Source organism: Ascaphus truei, chromosome 2 (genome assembly GCF_040206685.1).
Source record: "Ascaphus truei isolate aAscTru1 chromosome 2, aAscTru1.hap1, whole genome shotgun sequence".
Classification (NCBI taxonomy): Eukaryota; Metazoa; Chordata; class Amphibia; order Anura; family Ascaphidae; genus Ascaphus; species Ascaphus truei.
The window spans coordinates 137,588,075-137,602,477 of NC_134484.1; the positions used below are offsets into that span (position 1 = coordinate 137,588,075).

The following is a 14,403-nucleotide window of genomic DNA, read 5'->3' on the forward strand; positions in this document are numbered from 1 at the left end:
TAGTATAACATATATGCATTTCTTATAATTTCAATATTTTTAGTGTTGATAAAACCATATTGAATCAATTTATTGTAATTTTTACTTAGTCTTTATCATTGTGTATTAGCTAATATCTTGCCGCCCCACTAAACGCATTCATAATAAGCTTTATTGGTTCTTCAATGTATTAACTTTAGTCAGGATAAAATAGAGGCGCTGCTTCATTCTTGTTTGTTTTGTTGCTATATATATATATATATATATATATATATATATATATATATATATATATATATATATATATATATATATATATATATATATATAGCAACTGTAAATATTACTGTATGTTTATTTGCATGTCTTAGAGAGGTCTGCAACCCTGTCTTTCCCCATTATCGCCCAGCATACAGCGCTTCCACTGCAGCAAGGGATTCTGGGAAATGACATGCAAATGAGCAAATCCTCAAGCCAATGTATGCTGTTTTAAACACAGCTTTTAGACAGAGGCTGGGATGAGATGCATCGCAGACCGGGAGCAGAATGGAAGATTCGGCTCCCGGCTGTCTCTTAAGGCTTCCCTTGGACAGCCCGTCCCTCCTCCAGGGGTCGCGACGGCGGCCCAGGGGTCCTAGTGAGGTGAGGGGGGAGGGGGCTTGCCCCTGGTCATGGGCATCCCTCGCCTAATTGGCTGGAGGGATTGCTTGACCAGGGAGGCTGCGAGGGACCCCCTCCCCCTCCCACTTGGAACTGGTACCCACATATAAACAGACAAGTAATGACAGACTCAGTTTGGAGGTATAAAAGACCGCGGCTTTATTTATTAACAATCATAATAATGGAGTAAGCTCTAGTCCATGCCAGAGTGGGGTCAGAGGGTCAGCCAGGCCTTGGCCTGCTGCCCCCGTACCCGGCCGAGCCCTAAAGAGCCGGCCGTTGTCGCAAGTGGGTTCCCGGGTGTCACGTTCGCTTGACCCTGCCCATTCACTCCTACCCCCGGGCGACGCCCGCCCCGAGCCCATCTGGCAAGGACAAGCAGTTACCCCCGAAATACAGTAATATTTACAGTTACTTTATGCTTTACTGTGGAGGGTTTTTGTCACTTTTTTTTACCCACCATAGCCTTAATAATTGTGGTGATATATATATATATATATATATATATATATATATATATATATATATATATATATACTTTACCATAACTTACAAGTTGGTTTCACTGTGACAAATTGCATTTAGCTGCCTAACCAACGTGTGTGAAATCGGCAGGCGCAGAGTCTGAGAGCCACGTCAAAGAGCGCTGGTTTATAAGCTTCTCCAATGAGGTTTCTGTTGAGAGACTTTAGGGAAACGGTTTCTTTAAAAAAAAGGCATACACATTGTTTCCTTGTACAATCTTACTCGTTGATCTCGCATTCCTTTTCTAATCCTCCACCCTTTTTCCCCACTTGTTTTACCCCTCCCGCTTTTCTAAATGAATAATTACTCTTCCGTTCTTATATTATTTGCATGGAAACCTTGCTGTACATTTTTTTAAATATATGGTGCATGGAAAGTATATATTCATTTTGGTCGAAAAGGCGCTTGATTTACCGATTTACTTGTGCGCTTGTTACTGACGGATTTTTTTTGGTTTTGTTTTCTTTGTTAAAGGCGTTTGACATCTCCTCAAATGAGCAATTTGTTATCACAACAACCAACAGGAAGGCAGTCACGGATACAAACTTCAGTAAGTATTATTCAGGCAAAGTCTTCTGAAGCGGGCAGGATTTGTTTTTGTTAATATCAAACTTGGATAGTCGGACAGTTGCTAAAGTGGCATTGTCACTTCAGAGGATTTGAGGCAATTTTAGAGTGTTGAAATGGGAATAGCCTTAGGTATTCAGTATAAGAGCAATCCAAGGGGTGATTTTATTTATTTTTAAACATGGGATTGAAGCAGGGGGTCTCCGGAGCTGGACCCCATTCATTTCAGCTCTGTGGGACCACCTGCTTCTAGAGGTACAGATCTACATATCGGGTGCCGGTAGCAGCTCCAGCTGGGGTTTAAAACTACTGCATCACGTAAGCCAATAGGAAGCCGCACCTGATGACATCACAGCTTCCTATTGGCTCACAGGGCGCGGAAGCTTTGAAACTCCGCTATTAAGTGAACCCTGGTAGCCGTGCGCTGCAGCTACTGGCACGCCCTACAGAGGTAAATCCAAAAGCAAGGGGCCCCCGGAGCTGAAATTAAAGAGATTCAGCTCCGGAGACCTCGTGCTTCAATCTTGTGTTTAAAAAAATAATAATATTGCATGCTTGGATTGCTGTTTTAAGCTCCACACAGTTATGGGTAGAACTAAATAAACTGATATGATGAGGAAAGCAGGGAGCCTTGTCGGGACTAAAATTGTCTGATTTGTTGAACGTTTTGTCCTACCCCCTCCTGGGAAGGGCTTAATCCTCTCTTCTTTTGTACTGGCATGGAGGGACTAAACGAAAAGCAGCTAACAGAATAATAAGTCTTTTTTAAAGTTGCAAAACTTTATTTGCTCGAATAAAATGCATGTGCAATGATTTGAAATGTTTTTGCTATGTGTGGGATTTGACGTAACTTTGCATAAATGTGCACTTCTAGGAGCTCTTTGTTTGCCCTTGTAACATTCTGAGCGCCTTTTGTTCAAACCCGGTACTTTAATAAAACACAGGCATTTGTGCAATCGCTTCACACCTGTAGCATTGTACTCTGTTGTACATTGCAACCAATGCAGACTGTGAAACAGTTATTACTCATTTTGTTTATATTCTTCTGTCCTTGCAGATGTGATTATAAAAGATGGCATCACCTTGTACCTCCTCAAGTCCATTGACCAATTGTTGCTTTCAGCGACGAAAGAGAAAATAGATTTTTTACCGCACTATGATACATTGGTTAAAAGTGGAATGTATGAATATTATGCCAGCGAAGGACAAAACCCATTGCGTAAGTATCCTTTTGTTTAACCTACATATTGGAACATTGACTCTCTACATTTTAGTTATAGTCTAGTACCACACTTTAAACAAATAATAAAGCTGTTTGCCTTTCAAAGCTTTGGATATTTTCAAACAGGAGTTGTTTTATTATTATTATTCTTATCTAGCATCAAAATTGTAATTAATGCTTTACAATGTTAGGTGCCACATTCATTGCATGGGGGTCTCTAAAGCACCAGTGCTACCTCCCAACTTTTTTGGCATGTGACAATGTATATTTGTACATTCTTGCCTAAGCTGGCAATCGTTGTATAGCATCTAAGCGGTTATAAATCTGTAAAAATCCTGATGGTGTGCCTAACATAATGGCCGCCTTCCGGTTTCAATGAATCCTTCAGTCAGTGTGACAAAGCAGCTACAATGTTTCCTGATATTATTACGGTAACATTATCTCTTGCCGGGGTGGCCAAGTCCGGTCCTCAAGGACCACGAACCGGCCAGGTTGCAGGGATATCCTTATAACCAGGCCTGTTGGTGGCCCTTGAGAACTGGAATTGGCCACCCCTGATCTGTTACAGTTTACAGCTCAAACTGCTGGGAATATTGCGACAAATGAACACAAACAGGAAAGTTTTGCAAAGAGCTTGTATTGCTTGAGAATTGGCTAAACCCCACTATAGAAATCAAAGGATGCTTTAAACATTAAAAATTGCATTAAGAGTTGAATAAAACAAAAAAAAAGTCACTGTTATTTAATACTACAGAATTGATGTATTTAAAAAAAAAAAAAAACCACCATAAGATGTCACGTTTTGCTGCTTTAAAGGGTTTTTCCACCCCTTGCTCCTGGCTTTTTCCCCCTTCATAGGTGGCAGGCAGGAAGTCCCCCGAGCTGAACCGCATTCTTTCCAGCTCCGGGGACCTGAAAGGTAGTGCCGGCATATTTACATCGGATAACGTTCTGGCATCCTAATGGTTCATGTAACATAGGAGAATGAAACCGCCATTTTGTTTCTCCTGGAGGGAACTTTACTGGCGCTATCTTTTCAGGGAGAAATGCAATACAGGCATACCCCGGTTTAAGGACACTCACTTTAAGTACACTCGCGAGTAAGTACATCTCACTCAATAGGCAAACGGCAGCTCATGCATGCGCCTGTCAGCACGTCCTGAACAGCAATACCGGCTCCCTACCTGTACCGAAGCTGTGCGCAAGCGGGGAGACTATAGAGCCTGTTACAAATGCGTTATTTACATCAGTTATGCACGTATATGACGATTGCAGTACAGTACAGGCATCAATAAGTGGGGAAAAGGTAGTGTTTCACTTAAAGTACATTTTCGCTTTACATACATGCTCCGGTCCCATTGTGTACGTTAATGCGGGGTATGCCTGTAAGTGTAACAGGACATTTGAAAATGGTACTAAGCATGGACTGAAATGGCACTCTGGAGGTGTGCTTGTGGATGAGACTTGAGGATAACAAGTATGGGTGTATGGGTGTCTGGCATGTAATATATCAATAGATGGTATTAATAGATTAAGAAGGATCAAGAACACAGAAGAAGTATTTCTCTTTCAGCCATGCACTTTTAGAAGGGGACAAGAAAAGCTTAACAACTTAAATACCACAGGTGTCTGTGAACTAATAAAAATAAATTCAAGCAAACATGTAGCAAAAATATAATTAAAACAAATAAAATATTGGGGCTATTGTCCCCTTTCCTCCTCTTGTTGGTGTCTGTCCAATTGAATGTGCTGGAAATGTTTATATTTTGTTCTGAATGTAGTGCGGGCCTGTGCAGGCTTCCTGATACTAAGCAGAGTGTATTGTGTTGCAGGCACTGTAGCTTGCCGTTATGTGGTATTTGTGCTTCCGTTCGCATGGTTGAAATATACAAATGCTGCTTATTTCAGAGTGGAATAGATCATATTTTTTTTTCTCTGCCCAAACCGTGAAGTTCAAATTTTCATTTAAGAAATAACATCTCTTTTTATTATTGGTAGCGTTTGCCTTGGCAGAGTTAATAGACAACGCTTTGTCGGCAACTGCCCAGAATCCAGGCATCCGCAATATACAGATAAGACTGGTAAGGAGCCCCAGTATAGTCTATATGTATATTTCTTTGTTGTCTTTCTGTCTGTATATTTTCCGTATCAATTTATTTCTTGGTGTTTTTTTTGTTTTTGAATATGAAAAGCTTTTTGATGAGTCCCAAGGAAATGCGGCTGTTGCAGTGACTGACAATGGGAAAGGAATGAGCTCCACCCAACTTAAAAACTGGGCTGTGTATCGCTTGTCAAAGTTTACGAGAGACATTAATACCTTAAGGTTAGAATTATAATTATATCTTAGAATTATTATATATATCTACATATCCATATCATATGCACACTAAAAGTAGCTAATAGATAAAAGAATGTAATTTAAGTAAAAAGAGTAGTTTTTTTTTTTGATATATAACCAATTTTGTGTCAATAGAATTCACATGTGAATATAGCAATAGTTTGCAATAAATTGTCAGATCAAAACACTATCCTAAGAAACAAACATGAGTAATAAAACACCTCTAAGCTTTCGGTAGGACGAACCACATCCAATACATACTAAAAACAAAAAGATGTATGTGTGTTTTTGTGTCCCTTTTCCTATTGTACACTGTTTCTCACAAGTCTTCAATAACTTATTTTCTTTATTAGTGATCATGTTGGGTATGTCCGCCCTCCACCAGTACCACGCAGTCTGAATAGTGATATCTCTTACTTTGGTGTCGGAGGCAAGCAGGCGGTTTTCTTTGTTGGTCATTCGGCTCAAGTAAGAACATCAACTGTGCTTAACCTCTTCCTTGCCAAAGGGTCCTGCAATGTCTTAATTGTTAATGACACTTAACTAGCCAACCTTTCAATCTTAACACAAACTTCTGCTGGGTCATGGATATGTCAGTAGATCTTAAAGGGATATCCAAGATAGCATGGTCACAACAACGTTATTTTCTGCTAGCACCAAACAGTACTAAAGCCGGATCTGCTGAACGTAAATCATGTAGTCTCTCACACACATACACAGCACTTCATAAAATAAGTCCTAAGTAGTGCATATATTGGTCATCAAAATAATATTGAATTCAAATTCTGATGACTTTACAATCGTGGTGTCATCCTTCCCCCTCACCCGCCTAAAAATACAGCCCATGTGTTGTTGCCACTTGTAATGGTCACCCCAGCTCTATTTAAACTTTAAAAAATTGTCCGATAAAAATGAATATTCTTTATTTAGTTTACCTGTTCAATTAATGTCTTTTCTGGCCAATGCAAGAGCTCATGTTTTGTTGCCCAAATTCTTACCCCTGGTGCCAGTTGAAAGTAGACCACTGTAACGTGTTTATAGATGTGTTCCCTGTTGCATCTGTAAGGCTGGCAACGTAAATATCTTTTTTTATTTATTTAACAGGTTATTACAAAGCCTTCAGACTCGCAGGATGTTCATGAATTTGTTCTTTCCAAGGAAGATTTTGAGAAGAAAGAGAAAAACAAAGAAGCCATCTATACTGGTTTTATTAGGAACAGAAAGGTGACGCAATTTCAAGAACACATTCTATACTGGCTTCTTCACTTTGTCCCTTGTTTGATTTTGCAGAACTTTTGGGATAATGGTGTTTTTAGTTTGTATGAAGGCAAAATACACTTAAATGTTTTGCTATTGTATGTGATGAGGCAGGTTTACAAAAAAAGTAAATCTACTAATATAAGAGTAGTGATTTGAATGGTGTGCAGTGGGAATTTTGGGAACAAGAAAAGCAAGTTGGTGATCGAGGTTAAAGTAAGCTCAAAAGAGCAGATGGGTAAAGGCAGGACATACTGTACAATATGCACCAAAAATGTTGGAGGGAATTATTGTTGAATTGTTTGGCCTTGCAAATAATGTCAGAGGGCAGGCTATTTAAACTTTTTAAAATTGCTAGCTATGATTTAAAAAACAAAGTAATTTTTTTAAATCCATGTTCATGTCTGGTAAACCAGGCATTCTATGGTGTTTAATGTAGGAATTGTTTACCTTTAAAAAATAGACAGGCAGAACGATGGTGAAGAAAGTAGGCAGTAGATTTTCAGGTATTTGCAAAACTGATTTTAGGAAATTTGCCAGACCAAAAACGTAGCAAGTGTTGCATTTAATCAGAGTTTAAAAATTTGCCCGTGTTTTCATGAGTTCTCAGGCTTTTTTTTTTTTGGCACCTTTTGCAAAATCTGGTGATTATTCATAAAGTTTGGCAGTGCAGTTTTTTGCAACCAAACAAATCTTTTTATTGAAGTTAGGAAAATGGAAAAAAAAAATGTGAACCAAGCTTTCACTATCCCGAACGGGACAACTCTTCACGTCCTATGTAATAGATGTTTCTGTTGTGGCATGAAATAACCCTGGCCAGAAACACTGAAAGTGTGAATCTGTGTTTACCCTGTTACATCAGCCTCAAGCAAAATATATGTTTCTCTGATATTCCAGAGGGGAAATGTTCTAGGTAATGTGTTCCCTGAAGAATAAAAGTGTAAGGCGTATGTAAAATCTGATTTAAGTGTTTGTTAAATGACAATTGTTTGTTGTTATTTGTTGGTGAGGATGGACTTTCAGAAATCAACTTTCCAAAGGTGCAAATAGAGAGTTGGAAAATTAATAAAAGATCATACTTGGAGGAAACTCCAGTATCTGCCCTACTTAAAAGGATTGTTTAAATATATAAAGACAATTTACATACATTTACACATTACAATGAAGACTCGGCTGAAGCAAGTTGTATCCACAGCCTATTGGGGTTTCAGCTCTCTTCATATGAAAGCAGACTGCTATTTGTGCATACGCCAATGGTATGTGGATACAATTAGTCTTTTCTTCTACTGAACATTCTTTTCTCTCCCAAAAGTATGATATACTTTTTTTCTGTTTCGCTTATTAAGATTTTTCTGCACTTGGAGATGTTCCACCTATATAACTTCCTTAGAAGAAACCTATATCCTCATTGCTTGTAGCAGAGAGAGAGAGAGAGAGAGAGAGAGAGAACTCTTTGGCCACAAGAAGCTGTGACCTGGTTTTTGTAGTAGATTGCAACAGTTCTAATGGTGTTTCTTCAGTATCAGGCACTTGTTAACCCTATGTTGATCTATACGTTGCTGAAGAGCCATCGGCAGACTTTTTGCTGTCCCCTTAGGAAAGGGTCTTATCTTTATCTTAACACATATCTTCTTTTTAGGGCGACGTAAAGTGTATTTGGACTTCACCTGTTACACTTTATCTTTGTAGCCAGCTGATTCCTCGCACATTGCGGAAGATGAACACTTTCTCCACAATCTTATCCTGGAAGAGAAAGGAAAGGACAGCTTCACAAGTGTGATAATAACTGGTGTTCAGCCTGTGCACATACAGTACCTGAGGAATTTCCATCATCTGTGGACAAGGCAGTTGGCGTGAGTATGAAGGAGTTTTTGCCAAAACAATTTCTGGCAGTTGTATGTGCCCGATTATTTTTTATTTTTTTTTAAACGTTGGTGGTTGGACAGAATGGTGGGAAATTATTTATAGGTGAAGGTTTTTCCCTGCTCCTTTTTTTTTTTTTTTTGGTGGCATACTTTTTGTTTGGGAAGAATAAAAAATGAGAAGTCTTCACAAATCATATGTTGTCTCAAAAAACCCGGTGTGCTTGATGCTTAGCAACTAGTTTCAGCTTATTGTCTAATGACAACATTTGTTTTAGGCACATATACCATTACTACATCCATGGACCAAAAGGAAATGTATCGAATGGAGCCGAACGCACTGTAGGACCTTTCAACAATATTGACATTGAGGTAAATCTCTGCGAATTGGTTTCTCTTGATATAAAATTGATGGAAAGGAATAGGTAATGGAAGTTCCTTTATTGGGCACTGGATATAAATGGCCAATGTCCACGGTGTCATATTCAATAGGTTTAATGTACTGATGCTGCTCCATGTTCCCGACAGGGAAACATCCACGGGTTGGTGCACTGCGGACACATTTAGCTACAAATTTGGTTGCCGGAAATTGTACTAGAATTGTAGATATATAGATATCTCTAATCTCTCTTAAATATTTAATTTAAAAAAATGATTGAAACTAATCGTAATCAAATGTTTGAGGGTTTTTACAATCTCTATCCAATCTAATTTTGGTGATCCGATTTCTAGATTGTAAACGTTTGTTGTTTTTCATATTTAAGTAATTATGCCATAATTGGTCAAACCGGCATACATAGAGGACAACAACTATCTGATCAGCACACGTTTCAGATAATCCATTTATCACAGAAAAAATAATCCGTATTTCCCATTCAACGTTCATGGCTGTGATATTTATGGGTAACTCTGCCCATCAGTCTTGAGTAGGACAGAAAAAAGTTTCTACAAGTGTGCTATAAAAGGCTCCTCCTCCTCGCCTGTTCTCAGACTAGGTGTGTTGTGTTTTGGACACTCACCTGAGGACTACAAGTGTAGTTCAGCCGGCGAAAGAGTTCTCTCAGTGACTCTCCTACGTCGACGTTCTGGTTTCGCTTCATGAGACTGCTAACCGGAGGCCCCAGGAATGAGGGTGGACTGCAGAGTCGCTTCTGAGCTCAGCGGGAGACAGACCAAATGAGGAGATACGCACACTCCATAGCAATAGAAACGAACATGCCGGTGGTGTCAGAGCAGGAGCGCGCCGGATACCGGAAATGCAGCAAACCAGGAAGTACAGCGTTAAGCTTGTGGAAACCTCATGGGGGCTGAAAAACACACAACTGAGGCAATCAAGTACACCTTGTGTGGTCTGAAGGAGAGGAGTGTATGCTGCTAGCTATGGAGGGCAATACAGCCAAGGGGTCGTTTCCAAAACTTTCACACTTTATTCAAAGAGCGAGCAGAAGATTTGTTAAACTTAATGTTTGTTTTATGTATATAGTACCTATGTTGGATTACTTAAGGAGGAAACTTAAAGTTGTCTGTGGAGGCTTTGCATCACAAAAAGAAAAATATAAGATACAAAAGAGCTTTGCAGCAAGTGACAAGTTGGCTTGGGAAGGAAAGAGATTATGTGAGGACTGCCTTAGGCCTCGGCCATGTTACGTGCTTGCTGGCGGAAGCGCGCTGAGGCGCGCTCCCGCTCAGCACTGAGCCCCTACAGCCGCAATTAGAGCGGCTTTAGTAGGGGCTCACCTGCGCTTACGCGCGCTTGCGGAAGCGCAGGTCTTGGGGGAATTTAAAATTCCCCCGCTTGCCGGCGAGACAGGCCGGTCACGTGAGCGGTTCGCCCAATGAGGGCGAACCAGCTCCGTGACGTCACTGGCCCGCCCCCGGCCAGTGACGCGCCCGCCCCCGGACCGCCCCCGGACCGCCCCCTGACGGCTGCTGAGAGCGCTTGCGGTAAGCAACCGCAAGGCCAGGGAAAGCACCCGTTTTCCCTGCGCCTCAGCGCGCCTCAGCACGCCAGCAGGGACCGTGGACTCGGCCTTAGGGTGCGCTTATGGTGCCGGCGACAGCGACGCAACGTTGCGGCAAAACAAATGCATTGCTTCAGTCGCGTGCGCTTATAGTAAGTGCGGCGCGACAGATTGGTCGCAATCGCTGGAAGTCATCTCTATTTGATTTTCCAGCGACCGTCGCCTGACCATCGCCGTCACTATAAGCGTAGCCTTAAAGCTGCAGCCGTCCAGGCACCGGATCAAATTAATTATTTTCTTCAATGGATGAAGGACACAGTGATGCAGACTGTGGAAATGGTCATGTCACAATCAGGTAAGGGACTGTCAGAGAGGTCAAAGACAAGTCTGGACAGAAGAGGGTCCTCATCTGAGGAGTCAGATATTGTCTGAAGGAGAACGCCTAGACACCTCTGATCAGGAAGTTGCGCTGTAATCTAGGAATGGATTCATTCAACAGTGTCTGCATGTTAAATAATCAGGATATTGTACTGCCATCCTTTGTTCCTCAGCCATAAATCTAAAGAATGGACAGCTGCACAAGCTGGGTGTAAAGAGATGTTTTAAACACTATCTGGAGCGAGTGTAGGACTTTAGAAAGTCAGACTTTGTACTTCCACTTGGTACCAGAAAGGGGCAGGCAGCATCAAAGGCTTCCATTGGATCACCACCTGTATCTGTGACGCATACAGGGAAACAAGTTCCTGAAGGATTAAAAGCTCATGCAACTAGAGCAATGGCTACATCATGGGCTCTCGGAGCACAAGGATCGGCCGCAGAATTTAGGAAAGGAGCAGTGTGGTCATCGCTTCACACGTATAAAGCATTATAGACTTGACATCCAATCCTCGGTGACGCAAGCTTTGGGCGCAGGGTGTTATACAATATATTGGAATAAAAGGAATCTGGGCATCTGTGGTTTTTTGTCTATTTGTCTTTTGCTTGTTCCAAGTATCATGTTAATTTTCTCACTCAACTTAACTGCTTGTGTATGTCCCCATACGTATCACCGCCATGAATGGTAAATGGGAAAATAGAAAATGTATCTTTTACCGTAATTTTTTTCCCCCCTGGAATAAGTTCATGACGTTGAGTGTTTTCCCGTCCGTATTAGGAAATAGCAAGGGAGATTTAGCTTGGGGAAATCCTAAGACTGAGATCTTGTGGAAGTCTTAACCTCACTGCTATTAAAATCATGTCTGGCAAATGTTACAATGGGTGATGAGAAATGAAAGTGTTAAGTTACTTTTTTCCCCCTGGTATTTGTTGTGTGGTTGGATTTTGTTTTGTTTTCTTGTTTTTTTCATGGATTATTACAATGATGACTTGTTTTGTATCGAGCCTCTTGTTGCAAAGGGAGATGCTCAATGAAGTCCTACCAGCCTGTACTGTTCTTATTTACCAGATCAGGGATTTTGAGACCTGCATGATTTTTGACAATCATGTCTCAATTACTTGTTTAAAACAACGAGGAGCTTATTCCCATGCAGTGTGTGGTTCTACCTGTATATGATTTGATCATTTTTGTGTCTCTCTTCGAACCATGCAATGATTAAAAAGGCCACCTTCATTATAAAACATAATAAATAAATAAAATAATACATACACTTATGTAACTATGTATTGTAACCATGTATTATTTGTCATCATAACTAAATGCCCAGGACATACTTGAAAACGAGAGGTAACTCTCAATGTATTCCTTCCTGGAAAAACATTTTATAAATAAATAAGATGAGGAGCCTTTTTTCTGTCCTACCCAAGACTGATGGGCGGAGCTACCATACGTATCAACGCAATGAACTTATTCTGGGAAAAGAAAACTACGCTAAAGAATACATTTTCTATTTAGTTTTAATGGGGATTACAGTTCTAAGACTTACTACGGAGGTTTTAGAGAAGTAGTGTTGAGTTCTAAGCCAGTTTCATTTTTTTCCTGCTAAGAATCCCCCTGAATTGATGTGCTGCAAATGTGTTTTAATCAGTTCTTGTGATATCTCTAGCCATTAGTGAATTATTGAATGTGAGATGTCTTAATCCTCAAAATCAACAACTAGAAAAGAGTCTCTATATGTGAACGTACAATTTCAAGCCCATTTGCCCTACATATCCAATTGCTTAACTTCATTGCTTTTGCAAGGATTCGTTTTATCCCGAATAAAATTGTATAACATAATGATTATTGGCTTACAGAATGATTACAATGTCCACTTATGTCTCACACGTTTAGTCTGGTTCACAACATGTATTCGATAAATCTCCTCAGCCCTGTGTAGTTTCTAGTCTGCATGCTTTCTTTATTGGGATCTACATCCGAGCTCTGCAACTAGTTTTCCAAAGGGGCCAGATAGCAATAAAAATTACCAGAAGGGCCGAAAGTATATTGTATTGAAAACGTAATTATATCAAGACTTCAAAACTATTTTTAACGGTTTTATTGTTTTACAGTCGTTTCATATTTGTTTCACAGTTACTTGGAGGTATATACAGTTGTGTGAAAAAGAACGTACACCCTATTTTTGAATTCCATGGTTTTACATATCAGGACATAATAACAATCATCTGTTCCTTAGCAGGTCTTAAAATTAGGTAAATACAACCTCAGATGAACAACAACACATGACATATTACACCGTGTCATGATTTATTTAACAAAAATAAAGCCAAAATGGAGATGCCATGTGTAAAAAACAAAGTATACTGTACCTTATGATTCAATAGCTAGTAGAACCACCTTTAGCAGCAACAACTTGAAGTAATCGTTTTCTGTATGACTTTATCAGTCTCTCCCATCGTTGTGGAGGAATTTTGTCCCACTCTTCTTTACAATGTTTCTTCAGTTCATTGAGGTTTGCGGGCATTTGTTTATGCACAGATCTCTTAAGGTCCAGCCACAGCATTTCAATCGGGTTGAGGTCTGGACTTTGACTGGGCCATTGCAACACCTTGATTCTTTTCTTTTTCAGCCATTCTGTTGTAGATTTGCTGATGTGCTTGGGATCATTGTCCTGTTGCATGACCCAATTTCGGCCAAGCTTTAGTTGTCGGACAGATGGCCTCACATTTGACTCTAGAATACTTTGGTATTCAGAGGAGTTCATGGCCGACTCAATGACTGTAAGGTTCCCAGATACTGTGGCTGCAAAAACAAGCCAAATCATCACCCCTCCACCATCGTGCTTGACAGTTGGTATGAGGTGTTTGTGCCAATATGCTGTGTTTGGTTTTCTCCAAACGTGGCGCTGTGCATTATGGCCAAACATCTCCACTTTGGTCTCGTCTGTCCAAAGGACATTGTCCCAGAAGTCTTGTGGTTTGTTCAGATGCAACTTTGCAAACCTAAGCTGTGCTGCCATGTTCTTTTTAGAGAGAAGAGGCTTTCTCCTTGCAACCCTTCCAAACAAACCATACTTGTTCAGTCTTTTTCTAATTGTACTGTCATGAACTTTAACATTTAACATGCTAACTGAGGCCTGTAGAGTCTGAGATGTAACTCTTGTTTTTTTTTTTTTGCAATTTCTCTGAGCATTGCATGGTCTGACTTTGGGGTGAATTTGCTTGGATGTCCACTCCTGGGAAGATTGGCAACGTCTTGAATGTTTTCCAATTTTGAATGATGGACTTTAAATTGTTTGGAAATGGCCTTATAAACCTTCTCCAATTTAATGGGCAGCAACAGTTGCTTCTCTAAGATCATTGCTGATGTCTTTCCTCCTTGGCATTGTGGTAACTGTGAGGACTCTGGGATCGCGGCACCCGCGTCCTGGTCCCTCCTCACCTACATTAAACCCCGCTGCCGTGGCGCGCACTCCTCGCTGGCGTCACTTACCTCCGGCGGCTCTGGGGGTTCTCGGTCATCCTCTGCGGTCTCGCGCTCCTGCGGGATCTTCCCTCTCTCATGCGGCTGCTACTGTTTACAAGCGCGCGCCCGTCTCTGTTACAGAGCACGCGCAGGACTCTCTTAATTTATTCACTGCTCCTGCAGTGAGGCTC

General features: G+C 40.7%; 1 protein-coding gene across 3 annotated transcripts in view; it reads left to right on the forward strand.

The window, feature by feature from the left end:
* SMCHD1 (structural maintenance of chromosomes flexible hinge domain containing 1) overlaps nucleotides 1-14,403 on the forward strand; it is a 130,062-nt gene that overhangs the window by 18,354 nt on the left and 97,305 nt on the right. For all 3 annotated transcript variants that reach the window (XM_075585265.1, XM_075585263.1, XM_075585266.1), the window contains exons 2-9: nucleotides 1,639-1,714; nucleotides 2,789-2,950; nucleotides 4,952-5,034; nucleotides 5,146-5,276; nucleotides 5,645-5,759; nucleotides 6,396-6,515; nucleotides 8,238-8,401; nucleotides 8,689-8,782. In XM_075585265.1, the coding sequence (XP_075441380.1) occupies nucleotides 1,639-1,714; nucleotides 2,789-2,950; nucleotides 4,952-5,034; nucleotides 5,146-5,276; nucleotides 5,645-5,759; nucleotides 6,396-6,515; nucleotides 8,238-8,401; nucleotides 8,689-8,782 (945 nt within the window). The remainder of the gene's footprint in view (nucleotides 1-1,638; nucleotides 1,715-2,788; nucleotides 2,951-4,951; nucleotides 5,035-5,145; nucleotides 5,277-5,644; nucleotides 5,760-6,395; nucleotides 6,516-8,237; nucleotides 8,402-8,688; nucleotides 8,783-14,403) is intronic.